This window comes from Bombyx mandarina, chromosome 23, assembly GCF_030267445.1.
Source record: "Bombyx mandarina strain Sakado chromosome 23, ASM3026744v2".
In the NCBI taxonomy this organism is placed as follows: Eukaryota; Metazoa; Arthropoda; class Insecta; order Lepidoptera; family Bombycidae; genus Bombyx; species Bombyx mandarina.
Window position 1 is genome coordinate 9514001 of NC_143229.1, and position 15513 is coordinate 9529513.

Sequence of the window (15513 nt, forward strand, 5' to 3'; positions counted from 1 at the left end):
ACATTTTTTTGCACAAAAGATAACATCAAAGAACGGAAATCGTTGAAGTGTTTGATTGTTATCTCTTTTAAATTACATGTATTACATATTCTGAAGGATTGGATTATCGCTTGTCAGATCCCTCGAATCCACACTCGGTTCTTTTAGGTTCTTCAAGCACCGGTCACCGTCCTCGTCGAACTTTTCGATCGCGACGAAGAGTTCGGCGAGCGAATTATAACATAGCCACAGCCCAATGAGTTTCTCGTCGGATCTTCTCAGTGTGCCGCGATTACGATCCGGCGGAAGATTCTGCGAAACACTGCTCTTGCTAGGGCTAGTGACAGAAAATTCTTTCAGGTTGAGCCCGAGAGCTCACCTACCCGTCCGCGAGAAGCTGGAATAACCCCTTAGGCTACCAACGCATAGATAAGAAAAAAATATGGAATTTCATAGACAATGTAATAGTAACGTTTATTTGTATTTCAAACGCTAGGCGAGCGGGTGAAAAGATTGGTTTAGCTTCACGGTCGTTGATAATGTTTCATTTACGGTAACAAGATTTATAAATTCGTTCGTAATACGAATATTTAAGTCCTTACTATTTAATTACTAATTATATAGCAATGTACACATCTAAACTTGTACAGGTAACTAAAGAGGAGCAATATTATCATGGCATAAATATTATAGAAGGACAAGGGACATTTTTTTCTTAAAATTAAAGAATTACACTTAGAATTCTACTAATATCTTCCGTCTTCATCTCTCCATAGCGTTTTTAATATATTTTATTGATAATATATATCATATTCTTATAAGACAAAAATTGATAATATACTATATTTTATTTAAATTTATTATTTGATTACTATAATATGGAAATAGTGGGTACTTTTTATATGTATTTGTTTCTATTTACTACTACTAAATACTACCGATCTACAAGACAAAAAGTTATTCAGTTTTTTTTAAGGTAATGCAATGTCCATTAAAAATTTTCATATTTTACTCTTCTACATTTTAATAATATATTAAAATTACTAACCACCTAAGTATATTACGACTAGAAAATTGGTATTTTTTTTTTATTTAATTATGAAACGGTTCTTACGAGTATTTTAATTACTTTTGATTCAAGATATATTTATCGATGTTACAATTTGGCACGAATTTGAATATGCTCAGTGTTCTACACATAGAAACTTAATACTATTATTTTTTTTGTTATTACGTCCATTACTACTATGTAAATGGCATAGAAACTGTAAACAAAAGTCAATATTAAATTAATAAGCTCACTAAGTCAATATGTCTTTTGGCATGAATAATCTACCACTAAATGTCTCTATGTTACACTTGCAAGAATAAAATACTGCATACTACTTATGCATTAAAATATATTACTATTTACTGAGCGTGTACTAATAAAGTATTTAATTTTAATATAGAAGATATCAAAATATTAATTCTACAACAATTACCTCAATAGAACAGAGCGTCACTTACCTAATGATGATGTGTATTCTCTTTTATCCATATTACGGAATTGTATTTATTTTTAAACACGCTTTACTTTGCTAAAGCAAAAACTGAGGGGAAAGCGAATATACACTTTTACTTACCATTAATACAAGCATAAAGATATAATCTTACTATGAAATAGGATTTATGAAATCGTTTTAATATTCAATGTGTTCATGTCTAAGCTCCGTATATGTAAACGCTGTTACCATAATAAACACCATAGACGTAACGGTATGCGTTTGGGGAAACTCGCATCATATTAGGGTTCAAAAGGAAATAATTGATATAGGGATTGTAATAAACAGCGCTTGACCACCCGTTGTACATAATGTAATGAGGTCGGTTGTAATTCAATGGATACATCAATACGGGGCATTGCGGTGATTGAGAATTCAAATGATGCGCGGGTTGATTTAATAGAGGCAATGTTGTAGAAAGCTGATCCTAGGAGCTCTGAAGTTGGTACGATAGCTTGTCATCCGCGCATACCTTGGCCGTCAGCATTCCGGGATTGCGCTCAGAGTAGCTGAAAATGTTATATATATATTTTTTTTATATTTATATATTTTATATTTATATTTATAAGAATAACAATAATAATAAATAAACTAATCACGCATGGTCGTCCGACACCAAATAGATTCCTTGTGTTATGGGCACCAGAGACTGACATGCATACGCACTTAAATACGTTTTAAATACAATTTTATTTTTTGCTAACATGGGTGAATAAGCTCACGACCCACCTGGTTACCGGAGCCTATAGACATCTACAGTACAGTATAGTTACAACGGCTGCCCCACCCTTCAAAAAGAAACGCATTATTACTTCACAGCAGAAATAGGCGGGGTGGTGGTACCTACCCGTGCAGGCTCACAAGAGATCCGTAATTCGTTATATATATATATATATATATATATATATATATATTTCACTGGACGCGGTGTACCAATCCAATATATATATGTATATACATATACATACACAAATACCATACCATATCTTTAGCAGTAAAGGTTTTTTTTTTGGGATTACTCACGCAAGGCCCCGTTGAAGCAAACGCTTCTTCACGGCAGGCTTTATCTTCGGTCGTCCGTTGCTGTGAGCGCCCCTGCCGGTGATGAAATACAGCGTGTTGTATCGCGGACCGCCGCGCGCGTGCGACTCCTTCAGCTTGCGAATATGCGTGTCCAGAAAGATGTCAAGTGACTCCTTGGCTTCCAGAACGCGCAGGTAATGAAGATCTATCGTTGCACTGTCCGGATTCCTTGTGGCGTGAACCTGAATTAATGTTTGAATATATTTATATTCCACTGAAGAAACCGCATTTTTGTTTTCATGTACTGATTTAAAATGTGTTTATTTCGTTTTTTATCTTTTTTTTTAACAAAAAATATCCCAAAGGACTTAAGTTATGTGACCAAGCATTGTAGTTTCTTAAATACATATAAATGCGAGGCAAAATAATTTCTTTAAATGTATTTTTTTTTAAAGTAACTTGTAGTACCCGACTATAAATTAACGCATAAAAGTTATAAACACTACGAGTGATTACTATGAGAATAAGAACAAAGCCAAAAAATCTTAAATAAATTATTCATCTAAGGAAAATAATTCACTATTCTTTGTTGAGTTAAAGCAATGGGACTATCGCTTATTCTTTTTAATATATTATTTTTTTGTTATTAGACGATCATACAGTCCAACTGATGGTAAGTGGTTACCGTCACTCATAGACATCAGCAATGTCAGGGGCAGAGTCAAACCGCTGCCTATCATATATTCAACCAGCGTTTGAAACAAGTTTGTGTATAAAAAATCAAATTAGAATTTTTAAATGACAAAAACTCCTATTTCACCGCTATCAATCACTACTATAGTGCGCGCGGAACTAGCTGGCCGCGCCTTGGGTGGCAACAGGGGTGAGGGGGCGGGTTGCCTACTAGTCGCAACGCACATGAGCTTAGACAGTGATAACCAATCTCGAGATATCGAAAACAATAATCGTTCAATTATTGAAACTAATAAATAAATAAAAAATAAACATTTAGAATTTTATATTGTACCTATCTAATTGTAATTAATTCTAATTGTGATTAATTAATTTTGTTTTCGTAGACTTGGAATTTTTATCTCTTCCATAAAACAAAATCATCAACTTGTATTTTCTTTTTTATTTCTTATGGTCTCCAGAACCAAATTTTGCTTCCTCTGTAGTTTACAAGGAAGTTTTACTTTCAGCAATCACTCTCCTTACACTTCGTTCTGATATCCCTGTTGCTTCTGCTACTAATTTATTTATATTCGCATCAATTTTAGATTCTAAACTATTGACATCGGCTTTCCGTTTTTTAAAAAACGAACGCACTTTAAATATGATTTCCTTAGATTGTCTTGTTATCGGCGGACTCATCTCGCTATTACAATCTCATGTGCGTTTTGTCTCCGCCTCTCCGTCCCACCGCTCACATACATAAGGCGCGGCCAACTAGTTCCGCGCACACAATAATAAAGTGACAGATCAATTTCTTTATTATAACAATAAACGCATACCTGTATAAGTGAAGCAACGGCGAGATTTTTGGCGATTTCGTATTTTTGCTTATGGAGATTGGCAGCGTCAATATAATAGTCGGCTACTTGCAGCATCCCCAAACGGATACAGTGTTGCGCCTTGTTATGATTACTATGAAATATTTTATTTAATTTTAAATGTGTCGATTCAAAGCAACAGCACAATATGTAAATGATTGATAGCTTATATCAAACGAAACAAAACAATAATAAAATTCGATTCATATAAATGAAAGATACATACAGCGTAGAAGAGAACTTTTTTTATAGCTTAGTTGGGTGGGCGAGTTCACAGCCCACCTGGTGTTAAATGGTTACTGAAGCCCATAGACACCTACGACGTAAATGCGCCACCCATCTTGAGATATAAGTTCTAAGGTCTCGAGTATAGTTCTCTCAACTCAACTCTGGCAAAATGTTCATTTTCTAATGAAAATATTTATTTCAAATATTTTTTTATTGTGTAATCTAATAAACATCAGTGCGCTAAAACGGTTACCGGAGAATGCGACCATAACGCTACTGCTATCCCCTTGTTTGAGTTGAAGTTGAATCAATGAAGATAGATCTACAATTTTAAGCTTTGTTCGCTTTTTTTTTATTGCTTAGATGTGTGGACGAGCTCACAGCCCACCTGGTGTTAAGTGGTTACTGGAGCCCATAGACATCTACAACGTAAATGCGCCACACACCTTGAGATATAGTTCTAAGGTCTCAGTATAGTCACAACGGCTGCCCCACCCCTCAAACCGAAACGCATTACTGCTTCACGGCAGAAATAGGCGGGGCGGTGGTACCTACCCGTGCGGACTCACAAGAGGTCCTACCACCACCAGTCGCTTGACATTGAAGCTTCACTTGATATGACTTGATTTGAACAATCCGCTTATTATTTTTAGGCTTGGCTTAATAAGGTAACGTTATTCGGTAAATGGTATATTTGTTACATCAATTTGTTAAATTGCATTACATTTCAGTACTCACTAGTTGCGCTGCTCTAAATGCATTTCTGCCTCATCCCGGTAATACTGAACGGTTCCCATTTCGACCACTTCGCTTTTTGGCAGTAAAGGCCACTCCTCTTCCGAAAGAGCCTGCTCATAAAAATGGCGTTTTAAAACTTTTCTTCTGCCGAACAAAGTTGATTTGTATTAATAATACCTTTCTCTCCTGTTCTAGTATAGTCTTTTGTCGCTGAAGTTCCTTCTCCATTACAAACTTGTTTAATCCATTTTCGGCCTCCAAAATATCTGTTCGTCCTATTGACATTAGCAGCACCTGAAAATGAATTACCCTTCTATGAAACACAACCCGCAAAAGATGCAATGATCTTTGTAATTCTTGCACCTAAGCTCAACATTCCCGAATGTTACATATTGAGTTGGATATTTTACTTGTAGGTTAGTGGTGGTAGGACCTCTTGTGAGTCCGCACGGGTAGATACCACCACCCTGCCTATTTCTGCCGTGAAGCAGTAATGCGTTTCGGTTTGAAGGGTGGGGCAACCGTTGTAACTATACTTAAACCTTAGAACTTATATCTCAAGATGGGTGGCGCATTTACGTCGTAGATGTGTATGGGCTCCAGTAACCACTTCATACCAGGTGGGCTGTGAGCTCGTCCACCCATCTAAGCAATAAAAAAAAGGTGCCGTTTATAAAAATGTTCAAGGGCATCCACCATGTTAATAGTAGGTTAAGTAGTGTACATAATTGTTTAATGTATATTTTGAGTAAAATTATTTCCTTAAATTATAAGTTAGGATTGGTTTTCGCTATCGTGTTGTTTTTTGGATAGTTGTAACCATGTGTACAAACCCAGCACATTTGTCTCGGTTAGTCGTGCGCACGTGGTTTATGTTGCAAGCCAGATTTTGTTTTTTTTTTACTTGTTATTTTTTGTGTATATTTTTAGCTTGTAATGTGTATTGTGTGCCTAATAAATAAATATAGTTCATGAGTAAATCGTCCAAAAATACTTTATACATATATCTAGTCAAACAGCTTTCGGGTTGTTAATTTCCTAAGTCAGTATGGGTGTTCGCGCTATTTCGTTTAAGAGAATTACAAAAAATGGAATTATTAACTGAAATCATCGCTCAGTTCGTGTAACTTACCTCAACGGTGGTTTGAAAATTATTTTCGTGGGCCATTAGTAATTCTCCTAGAACATCTTGAGAAATTTCCGGGAACAAGTTGTAAAGTTTTTCTCTTGTCATCTTAGCGGCCAAGTCTTGTGGTTCTTTTTTCTTCCATTTCGCCACATCTTTTTGATACAATGATACTGCAAGATCCATATCCATAATTTCTTTGAAATCCGGCACAACTGGTTCCCTGCCCTCCTGTATAAACTCCAATTCTTTTGAAGCCAGTTGCCTGTAAATTTTTTATTAAATTGTTTCAGGCGAGTTCAGAATTTTAAAACACGAAATGAGAACCATCATTTTTATTTGAAGATTAATAAAATGGTATCAATTCAGTGGCCAAATTCAGTTTCTCTTAACCTATTACTACAATGTTAATGCAGAGTGTACTCTAAAAATTTCCTGTGCAAAATAAGCGCCTATCGCGTCTTCAATTCTTGGATATATAAAAATAAAATTATAGAAATCCATTGCAAGAGGGAATTATTGGCTTTTATGAAAGTTACGAGATGTCAAAACTGTATGCTTATATTTAATATGAATTAAAATTAACGAATGTGATTAGGCCGTTAAGTGCTTGTAAATGTATACAATGTATGCGTTGAATTTCCTCCCCGGCATACTATGAGCGATTCTAGCCTCCTATGTTTATAAGGACATGAACAAATTTATTTCAAGGCGGCTTAGAGTAACTATTTCAGTCTTTGTACAGTTCTTTCAAAGAACACTTTATTTGTGTCAATGTATGTTATAATTATATTTTTACAACATTTAATATGTACAGACAAATTATGATTTCAGTGATATTATGATTATTGGAACCATCTGTCCATCATCATACCTAAGCGCTTTAAATAAGTTAATGAAATAAGCACCTTGATGAAAATTTTACTAGTACATAGATATGAAATCATTTTGGAAGAATGCATATTAAACCTTCCTGCGAGATGTAATCAATAAAAATACTTCATTTACAGCACATTAAACAGACCTTATTCAAGAAATATAATGTTTTCAGTTTGCATCAATTCACGATGCTCCACTTACCTAGCTAGCTCCGCATCTTGTTTCAACATTAAGCAAGCCTGATCAGATTGCTGGTCTAATTGATAAGTTAAAGACTCTACCCATAAGGCGTTTATTTCATTCATTAAAGACATCGGCATACTCGCAACCGGTAGAATGTTTTCCGGATACTGCATTTGTTTTCTATCAAACAGTTCGTCTAAGATTTGAATTAAGCCCTTGCTTAAGTCAACAGTTACATATGTTTCAGAAACCGCTTCGCTATTTGTGTCATCATCACTAATAGAAGATACTTCATTCTCGTTAGATTTAGATTCTAGCTCAGTTGCGGTAGCAGCTGTATTTGAATAATTATTCCCAAGACCGGATGTACTAGGCACAGCCAATAAATCATCATTTGTAGAGTATTCACCACGTCGCAATTGTCTTATTCTCAGAAAATGAGGAGAATAATGTTCTTCTGAAATTTTCACACTTTTTTCTATCTCTTTTTTTAACTGCAATACCGTTTCTGACAAAGAAACTTCTTGTTTCGGACGTTTTTGTTGTAATGGCCGTATTTCTTTGGTTTCATCATTGCTTTCAGGTGCTGTGGAATTCAGTTCAATGGCTTGTGCTCTATCTGGAATTATATTATAAGCAGCTAAACAATCACATTCGTCGGCTATATCTTCTTCTGCATCAGAAGTATCTTGTGCATCACTTTCATCGTAAAGTTTACTCGCCATTCCATCAAATACAATGTCAACTGCCCAATTAACATCACCGCAGCATTTATCGAAAACATCGCGCAAATCAGCTCTGCTTATGTTTTTGAATAACTTCCTGAATGCAACAAAATGCTTTTCTTCATTTTTACACCTGAAAGAATCTGTCATTACTTGCTCATTGGTCATGGTGCTTTTATCTAACATACGCTGGTCTGGAATTTTTTCTTTTCTCGTCGTAGTATAAGAACTATTAATATCTCTTGCTACTGCCGAAATTATTTTGTAGCTGTTTTTACATGGGTCTGTATCGCCTATTTCCACGCAAGTGGTGCTAGTTTTCTTTTCAGTAGGAATAGGCTTATCATTATTTTGGATTGTTTCGGTTTCATCATGCCATGGTGACATGTACATGGAAATCCGACTCCAATCTTCACATTTTTTGACAGATTCCATTAATTTATTAGATTTTGCTTCCACAGAATTTCGTGGAGGTTTAGGGGCAGTTTCGACAGCTGGTAAATTATCATTACTATTATTATTTTTAGTACCGTCCTCCCACATTTCTCCATTTTCCCATTCTTGTTCCACTTCTTCTATCTCTTTTAAGCATTTCTCAGCCTCCTTTAGTTGATTTTGGTTTACTGCTTTATCATGTAATATTATTGAATTTTTTTCTTCAGTAGTTTGTGTATTTTCTTTTTCTAATTCGTCCATTTGGTTGTGGCAAGATGATTTTTGTTCATTATTTTCATTAGCAAAATCATTTTTTGCACTAGAGTACGATGTACATTCCATTTTATCATCACTGATCTCCTTCATTGGTTGAGATGAGTGACTGCAGTTTTCACCGGAGTTACTTATATGTTTATTCTGATTTTCTCGAGCATTTGAGTGAGCTTGTTGATCACAGTTAGCCTGTGTCCACGAAGAATTTTCACCTGCATTTGTTACGACGTTAGTTTCATTTAATACAGGAGGTATTTTTCTCAAAACTGGAGGCGTTAAGTTGATGGGATATGATGCGTTGCTAAACTTTAAGGCCATATCTGTGGTCACATCTCTTTCATATCTATCCAACATTTTTTTAATAGAGGTAAAAGGAACGTGGTGTGTGTTCTTTTTAAACAACAAGTTTGTATTCCACTTCCATGGAGTATTTGGTTCTACGATTTCTATAATGTATCCAAATTGTACACCATAGTAAACAGGAAAATTCATTTCCCACATTTCAGTGTGAGTGTTATCTACTATAATAGGACTCAATCCTTTATTTAATGCAAAGTAGATTCTCCGACTATTCCACTCATGCGCAGCAGATATTTTATTTTTATCAAAAAAATATTTGCCCCGTACTATGAAAAAATCATCAGCACTAAATATGTGGTTGTGAAAGTTATTTGGATCTGATCCCATTATGATTTCTATAATTTTTCTGGCTAAATATGATTTACCGCTACCTGGCAGGCCTCTCATAATAACCATTATTCTAGCACCATTATTATGGTGCATGATAATTTGACGAATTTGGTCTGTCCAAAAATTCATTTGGTTCATTATTTGTCGATCTGGCTTTGGCATTTGTTTAGATTGTGTTTGAGCAGTTTGAGCTGCAGATACATAAGACATGGGGACTTCATCTACACTTGTTCTTTGATTAATAGTGACCGACAATTCAGGAGGCTTTTCGTTGTTCATCGATGTTGCTATATCCAAACTAGCATAATCGTCAACTTCTTGCATTTCAGCTGATTTTGTTTTGGTTGAATTAGAATCACTAGTTATACTCATAATTGCGTCCACTGACAAATCAACTGAAAATAAAGAATTTTCAATTACAATATCACATATTGTTAGCTCTTTTGTTTGATAATTTAGTTTTCTATTTTATTTTGGTTTCTAATTGAGCTGATAAGCGAACGGGCAATGGTGTTAGGTCATACACAGCACGTAAATTCAGAGAAACGTGTAATTATCGAATTTGAGATTCGTCCATGGCTCAAGGCTCCATGGAGACAATCAAGTTGGGGTATTTAGAGGCTCTGCCATATACTCAATAACCTGCTGGAGCTGATTGGCCAAACATTGTACAAGATAATTCTTAGGTGCGCAACTAAATTCTTGCTGTTCGATGATGGCAGCAGAAATAAGTGCGGGTCGATTTTTAGAGACCTAAAACATCGTGAACCAAGTTTAGATATATGATAAACAAATCATTTTGTTAATGTTTTTATTGGCCTTATAGGTAGAGGGGCTCATACGGCCTACATGATGGTGAATGGTTACCGTCGCACATGGACGGCAGCACAGAGGCACAGTCAAGCCGCTGCCTACTACTGCGTACTCTCCGTAAGCGTCGTTCAAAGGACATAGGTATCATAGCGCTCGGAAAACGCCAGACGACCTACCAGGACGAGAGAACGATGTGGCATCACGGATAAGACAGTGATCAAACGATCCTAGTGGAGCGTCGACCATCACACTGTTTCCGGCTGAATAAGTGGTCAGCAGAAGGTTCAACATAGAAGGCATGTGCCCAATATCTAGGTCACAAGTGTTTTAAACGGCGAGTTTTAAATTCTGTTTTAAATTTTGAGAACCATTTTTTCCGTCGCTTCAAAGATGGTGATTTCGATGTTCACGAACGTCAGCGTAAAGGAAAGTGAAAATCTTCGAAAACGGCGACTTTTAGGCATGGCTAGATCCGATTATTGTTTGTCTCGATCGATGGCACATACTGACACCACAGAATAGCTTAATTCGTTAATAGCCTCCAAAGACGATCACTTCTATTGTCAAGGTATTCGTAATCTCCAAGATAGATCGGAAAAAGTCGTGGCTAGTTGCATTTTCATCAAAAAACAGCGAAAACTTAGTTGCGGACCTTAGACTATCTATTATGGTATTATATTAAACTTAATTAAAAAGCGACATCCTATTTACGCTCTCAAACTAATAATTAAATGACATGTTCATAAATAATAAGGAAATAATTTACCGCCAAATTTAATCAACCTAATAATTAAAAATATATTTTAAACAGTTCGGAACTGAGGATTTCGCAATCTTTGCAATATAACATAATATAATCGCTTAAACGATATTATTCTGTCTATAAAACATCAATATTATTTAATTAATAATATTATTTAATTCAAATAACATCAATATTATTTAATTATAAATACCTATTTAATTTAAGTGGTATTGTCAAAGTGTGTTGCACTGTTATTTTTAAGGTGGGCAACATAGAGAAATTTGGTTCAAAATTCATTTATCAATTAAATATGAATTATCATGTGTCAATTGGAACAATAATTGTTGGCCAATGTTGGAAAATATGCTTATATTTTTTTCAATACAATTTCTTATACTATACAATTCTATGTCCTTTTATTTAACAAAAATTAAACTAGAAACACCTTACATAGACAGCGTGCAGAATAAAAGTAATATTTTAAAATGATTTGATCTTTACACTGTACATTTTTTGGATTTGAACTTATTAGACTTCCTCCTTGCATCATATTCCTGAGTGCTGAGGGTTTGTGACCTTTACGGAGCACTTTTGTTTAGACTATGTTCCTCCATTCATCCCTGTCCTCCTATCCTATCCAGTGGATAACGATATTGATGTTTGAGTCCAATGTCGTCTTAATTTGATCAGACCACCGCATGGAACTATACTCCTTTGTCCTATTAGTTTTATTCAATATTAATTAAATTTTTCAATATAAATCAAACATGTATTGCTCATCTCAATTGATCAAATAGGAGATAAAGAAGAAGTTATTTTAGTTTTATTATTTTAATTAAGTACTAGTCAAATATGACTACTCACTAATTGTATAAAAAGACGGATTATCTTAGAACAACTTGTGTTATGTTGATGGCAGGGTTCATCCATATTATCTGGAACCGCTGCGTTCATCGACAGTGCGTTTCCAAAGATCTTTTTTGCCACGTACCATTCGGCTTTGGAATAAACTCCCCTCCACGGTGTTTTCCGAGCGCTATGATATGTCCTTTTTCAAACGTGGCTTGTGGAGAGTACTTTATGGTAGGCAGCGGCTTGGCTCTGCCCCTGGCATTGCTGACATCCATGAGCGACGGTAACCACTTACCATCAGGTGGGCCGTATACTCGTCTGCCTACAAAGGCAATAAAAAAAAACTATGAAATATAATGTAAATCTAGTTTTATTACAATAGTATCGAAACACAGATACTAATTCTACAGGTAAAAATATTTTCATGACTGGTAGTAGGGAGTCTTGTGAGACATATTAGGACATACAGCACCCTTCCTATTTCTATAGCCAAGTAATTATGTGTTCTGTTTTGAATGGTGAGAAAACCATTAACCATACTAAAACATAAACCTCATGTCTGAGGTGGTATTGTCTTGTCTTCATCATCCGTTCTCATGTTTCTATGCTATGGTAACCTAATATCACTTAACCTTTTACAGAGATTGCCTTCATTTAAAATAATAGTTATTACCGATGCAGCATTTTTCTTTTAAGATTTTTTGCCTTCAAAGGCAGACTAGTGTAAAGCATTCGGAAGTCTTAAGTGGTCAACAGGATAAAACACCTGGTGCATTCGTATCGAGCGAAGCAGCTATGCCAGTGCTCGAGCATGTAAGCAGCTACTCATCTTAGTAGCAAAATACATATTAAGGAAGTACTTATACAATGAATAAATAGGATGATATAATAAAAAGCAAACCTGTAAAAACTGTAATTGACGTAATTACTGGTCCTAAATCATTCTATAAATTTGCACTGGTAGGTACCACCATCCAGCCTAGTGCAGAGAAACAATAATATGTTCTGATTTAAAGGATGGGGTAGCCATTAAATTACACAATGGAAGCATAGACCTCATGTCTCAAGGTAGGAGGTGACATTCACTTTGTGATCTCTATGAGCTCCAGTAACCACTTGACAATAAGTGTGCCATCTATGCAATTAATTAAAAAAAAATACAATTTCTTTTCATTTCAAATGTTAAAATAAAATTAGAACCTGAACAATAATGATTAAATTGTTATTTGAAAACTTTTGAATAACACATCATATAAATCTGTAAGTGTCCACATGCATGTATAAACGCATTGCAAATGAAAATTTTTAGTAACATATCATCTAAATCTCATAAAATGTCAACTATAAGCATTGCAAATGTTATACAACAAGCTCTCTCTCGTCTAGATTAAATCCGGAGGGTGGATACACCTGACAGGGGACCACCCCTACATGCCTCCACCTAACAGAAGGGTGAGGTGTTTCGCTAGATTCAAGATCAATCAATCTGTTTACATGTTTTCTCAATCATAATTATTTTGATTAAATAGCTAATTCAACTGTCTCCAAACAATTTCATTTCTTTTTATCCCAGCAACAGCAGTTTAAATGTAATTTCAATTTTGTTTGAACAATTTTACAGTACGAAAATGGCAGGGTGGTAGGAGGGGTTGTTGGGGTGGAAGGAGATATACTCTGTTGTTATAATTAGATCTCCCATCATCCTTTTGGGTGATTTGTGGAGTGGGAAACCACCTCTATCCCAGGCACTAGTCACTTCTCTTTTAAATGACTCCCATTTCGTTTTTGTGTTTTATTTATTTTACTATTCAGATTATTATTATTTTTCCTCCAATAACATCTATTACCATTATGTTAGAAGAGGGTAATAGATTTCAGTATGAATTACTGTCTTTTCACAAATTACATCAATTTAATTCCCAAATTAAGGAATACTATTATGCTTTAGGAAGAAATAGAATACATTCTTAACATTTTGTCTGAGTTTTTAGTGTCATTATATACAGAAATGGAATGAAAACAAAATTAATATATATTCATAAACATTATTTTACAAAAATTATAATACCTAAGTTTATGTTAAAAACTATTTTATTTAATAAAATTGCAAATGCTTATTTTTCTACTTTATTTTGGACCAATAAATAAAAACAATACAAGTTAACCAACTAATTGTTAATGTCCACCACTAAAAAACAAAATAAAAAGCAGTAATTCAACACAACAAAAAATTTGCTACGCAATCAATCACTACGTTAATGAGTGTTGCTATGGAAACTAATCCCTTAAACTGGGTTCCCAGAATGCGTTGTTATTGACAACAGCCAGGGACCATGCATCTATTGATAGCTTTATTTATGTTTGCAATCAGAGGGTGGAAAATCAATACCGCGATTACCTGGGGATGGGGTAGCGTTTGTGCAATTACTAAAGGACCTAAGTACCTGGTATGTACATGGTACATTTAATAACATAAAATATCAGTTACTTACGATTGCCGCAGCAGCTTTCAGCAATAGTTACAATCACATCATTACTCACAATGTTTCCAAACATATTCGTTAAAACATCAATTGCGTTTACTATATTTTCATCACTGTTCCCTTGGTCCTCCATTGTGACTTCTAAAGTGTAACAACTCACACTGGACTGGACATTAAATAATATAAAATGAAATTATTTACCTTGATAAATATGAACACGTTTATTTAATAACAAAGACTAGTAAACAAATTTGTTTAAGCATAAAGATGAAATCCATAAACCTGCTGTCCATTGTCCGACTATTGCGAATTGAATTTATTTTGACACCACACCACAGATAAATTTAGACATATTGACACTGGCAACTGTCAATTAACAGTAGTAGTAGTAGTAGTTATATTTTTCCAACTGTGAAGGCAAAAGTATCATACCATACACCTTAATCGTTTATATTTTTTTTATGAAAAATGATAATATGAAGTGAAATGAAATGAAGATGATTAATTTGTAACATTAATCAATTGGCACGAAATTAAATGAAATAAGATGAGATGATATGGGATCCACTGAAAAAATCTCAGTAAATGATCACCATTTTTCTGAGATTATATTATTTCATGCTATATCATCTCATTTCATTTCATCCCGGTTGATTAATGTTATAAATCAATCGTTTTCATTTCATTTCATTTCACTCCATATTATAATTTTTCATAAAAATAAGAATATAAATTAAAATAAGACATGACCTAAAGATCTTAGTTACCCGGACATAAATTCCCATAAATAATTTGGCGGGAACGCGAGGAGTGAAGTTGTGTGATTTGTTTTATTTTGTCTATTTAGTGTTTCTTCAGGTTTAAATGTGTATTAACGGTGGCTTATTAACTGTTTAATATCTGTGAAAGCGCACAAATGTGGGAAAATGAAACAAAGCCGCTGAACGTAACTTCTCGGGATCCTCCAAAAAGTCCACTTCAAAAGTCTTAGTGAATGACCACCATTTTACTGAGATTTGAAATATAATCCCATATCATTTCATCTCGTTTCATTTCATTTCGTTTTCATTGTATTTCATTTCGTTTTCATCTCATTTCATTTCTATCATTTTTCATATTAAACAAAAGTTTTCATTAAATTAAAATAAGACTTAACCTATAGGTCTTAGTTACAAAATCCCTTAAAAATATGCATAATAATATGGCTACTATAATGATCACAGATGAAACTTAAACTTTTTGGC

General features: G+C 34.5%; 1 protein-coding gene across 2 annotated transcripts; it reads right to left on the minus strand.

Moving 5' to 3' along the window:
* Positions 1–1059: 1059 nt before the first annotated feature.
* On the minus strand, positions 1060–14630 carry LOC114252685 (uncharacterized). 2 transcript variants are annotated; one of them, XM_089737682.1, is made up of 8 exons: positions 14279–14630; positions 7272–9771; positions 6198–6456; positions 5243–5359; positions 5066–5175; positions 4061–4193; positions 2547–2788; positions 1060–2032 (listed from the first exon to the last, which is right to left on the minus strand). In XM_089737682.1, the coding sequence occupies exons 1-8, from the start codon at positions 14400–14402 to the stop codon at positions 1951–1953; spliced, it is 3567 nt and encodes a 1188-aa protein (XP_089593808.1). In that variant the 5' UTR covers positions 14403–14630; the 3' UTR covers positions 1060–1950. The 2 variants fall into 2 exon arrangements, with proteins under 2 accessions (XP_089593808.1, XP_089593809.1); XM_089737683.1 differs by having other exon boundaries at positions 14471–14610.
* Positions 14631–15513: the final 883 nt, after the last annotated feature.

Coding starts and splice junctions, on each gene's coding strand:
- LOC114252685 (XM_089737682.1), bottom strand. CDS start 14,402: ATGGAGGACCAAGGGAACAGTGATGAAAATATAGTAAACGCAATTGAT. Junction 6,457..7,271: donor CAAGATGCGGAGCTAGCTAG/GTAAGTGGAGCA, acceptor AAAAATTTACAG/GCAACTGGCTTCAAAAGAAT. Junction 4,194..5,065: donor CATTTAGAGCAGCGCAACTA/GTGAGTACTGAA, acceptor AATATTTCATAG/TAATCATAACAAGGCGCAAC.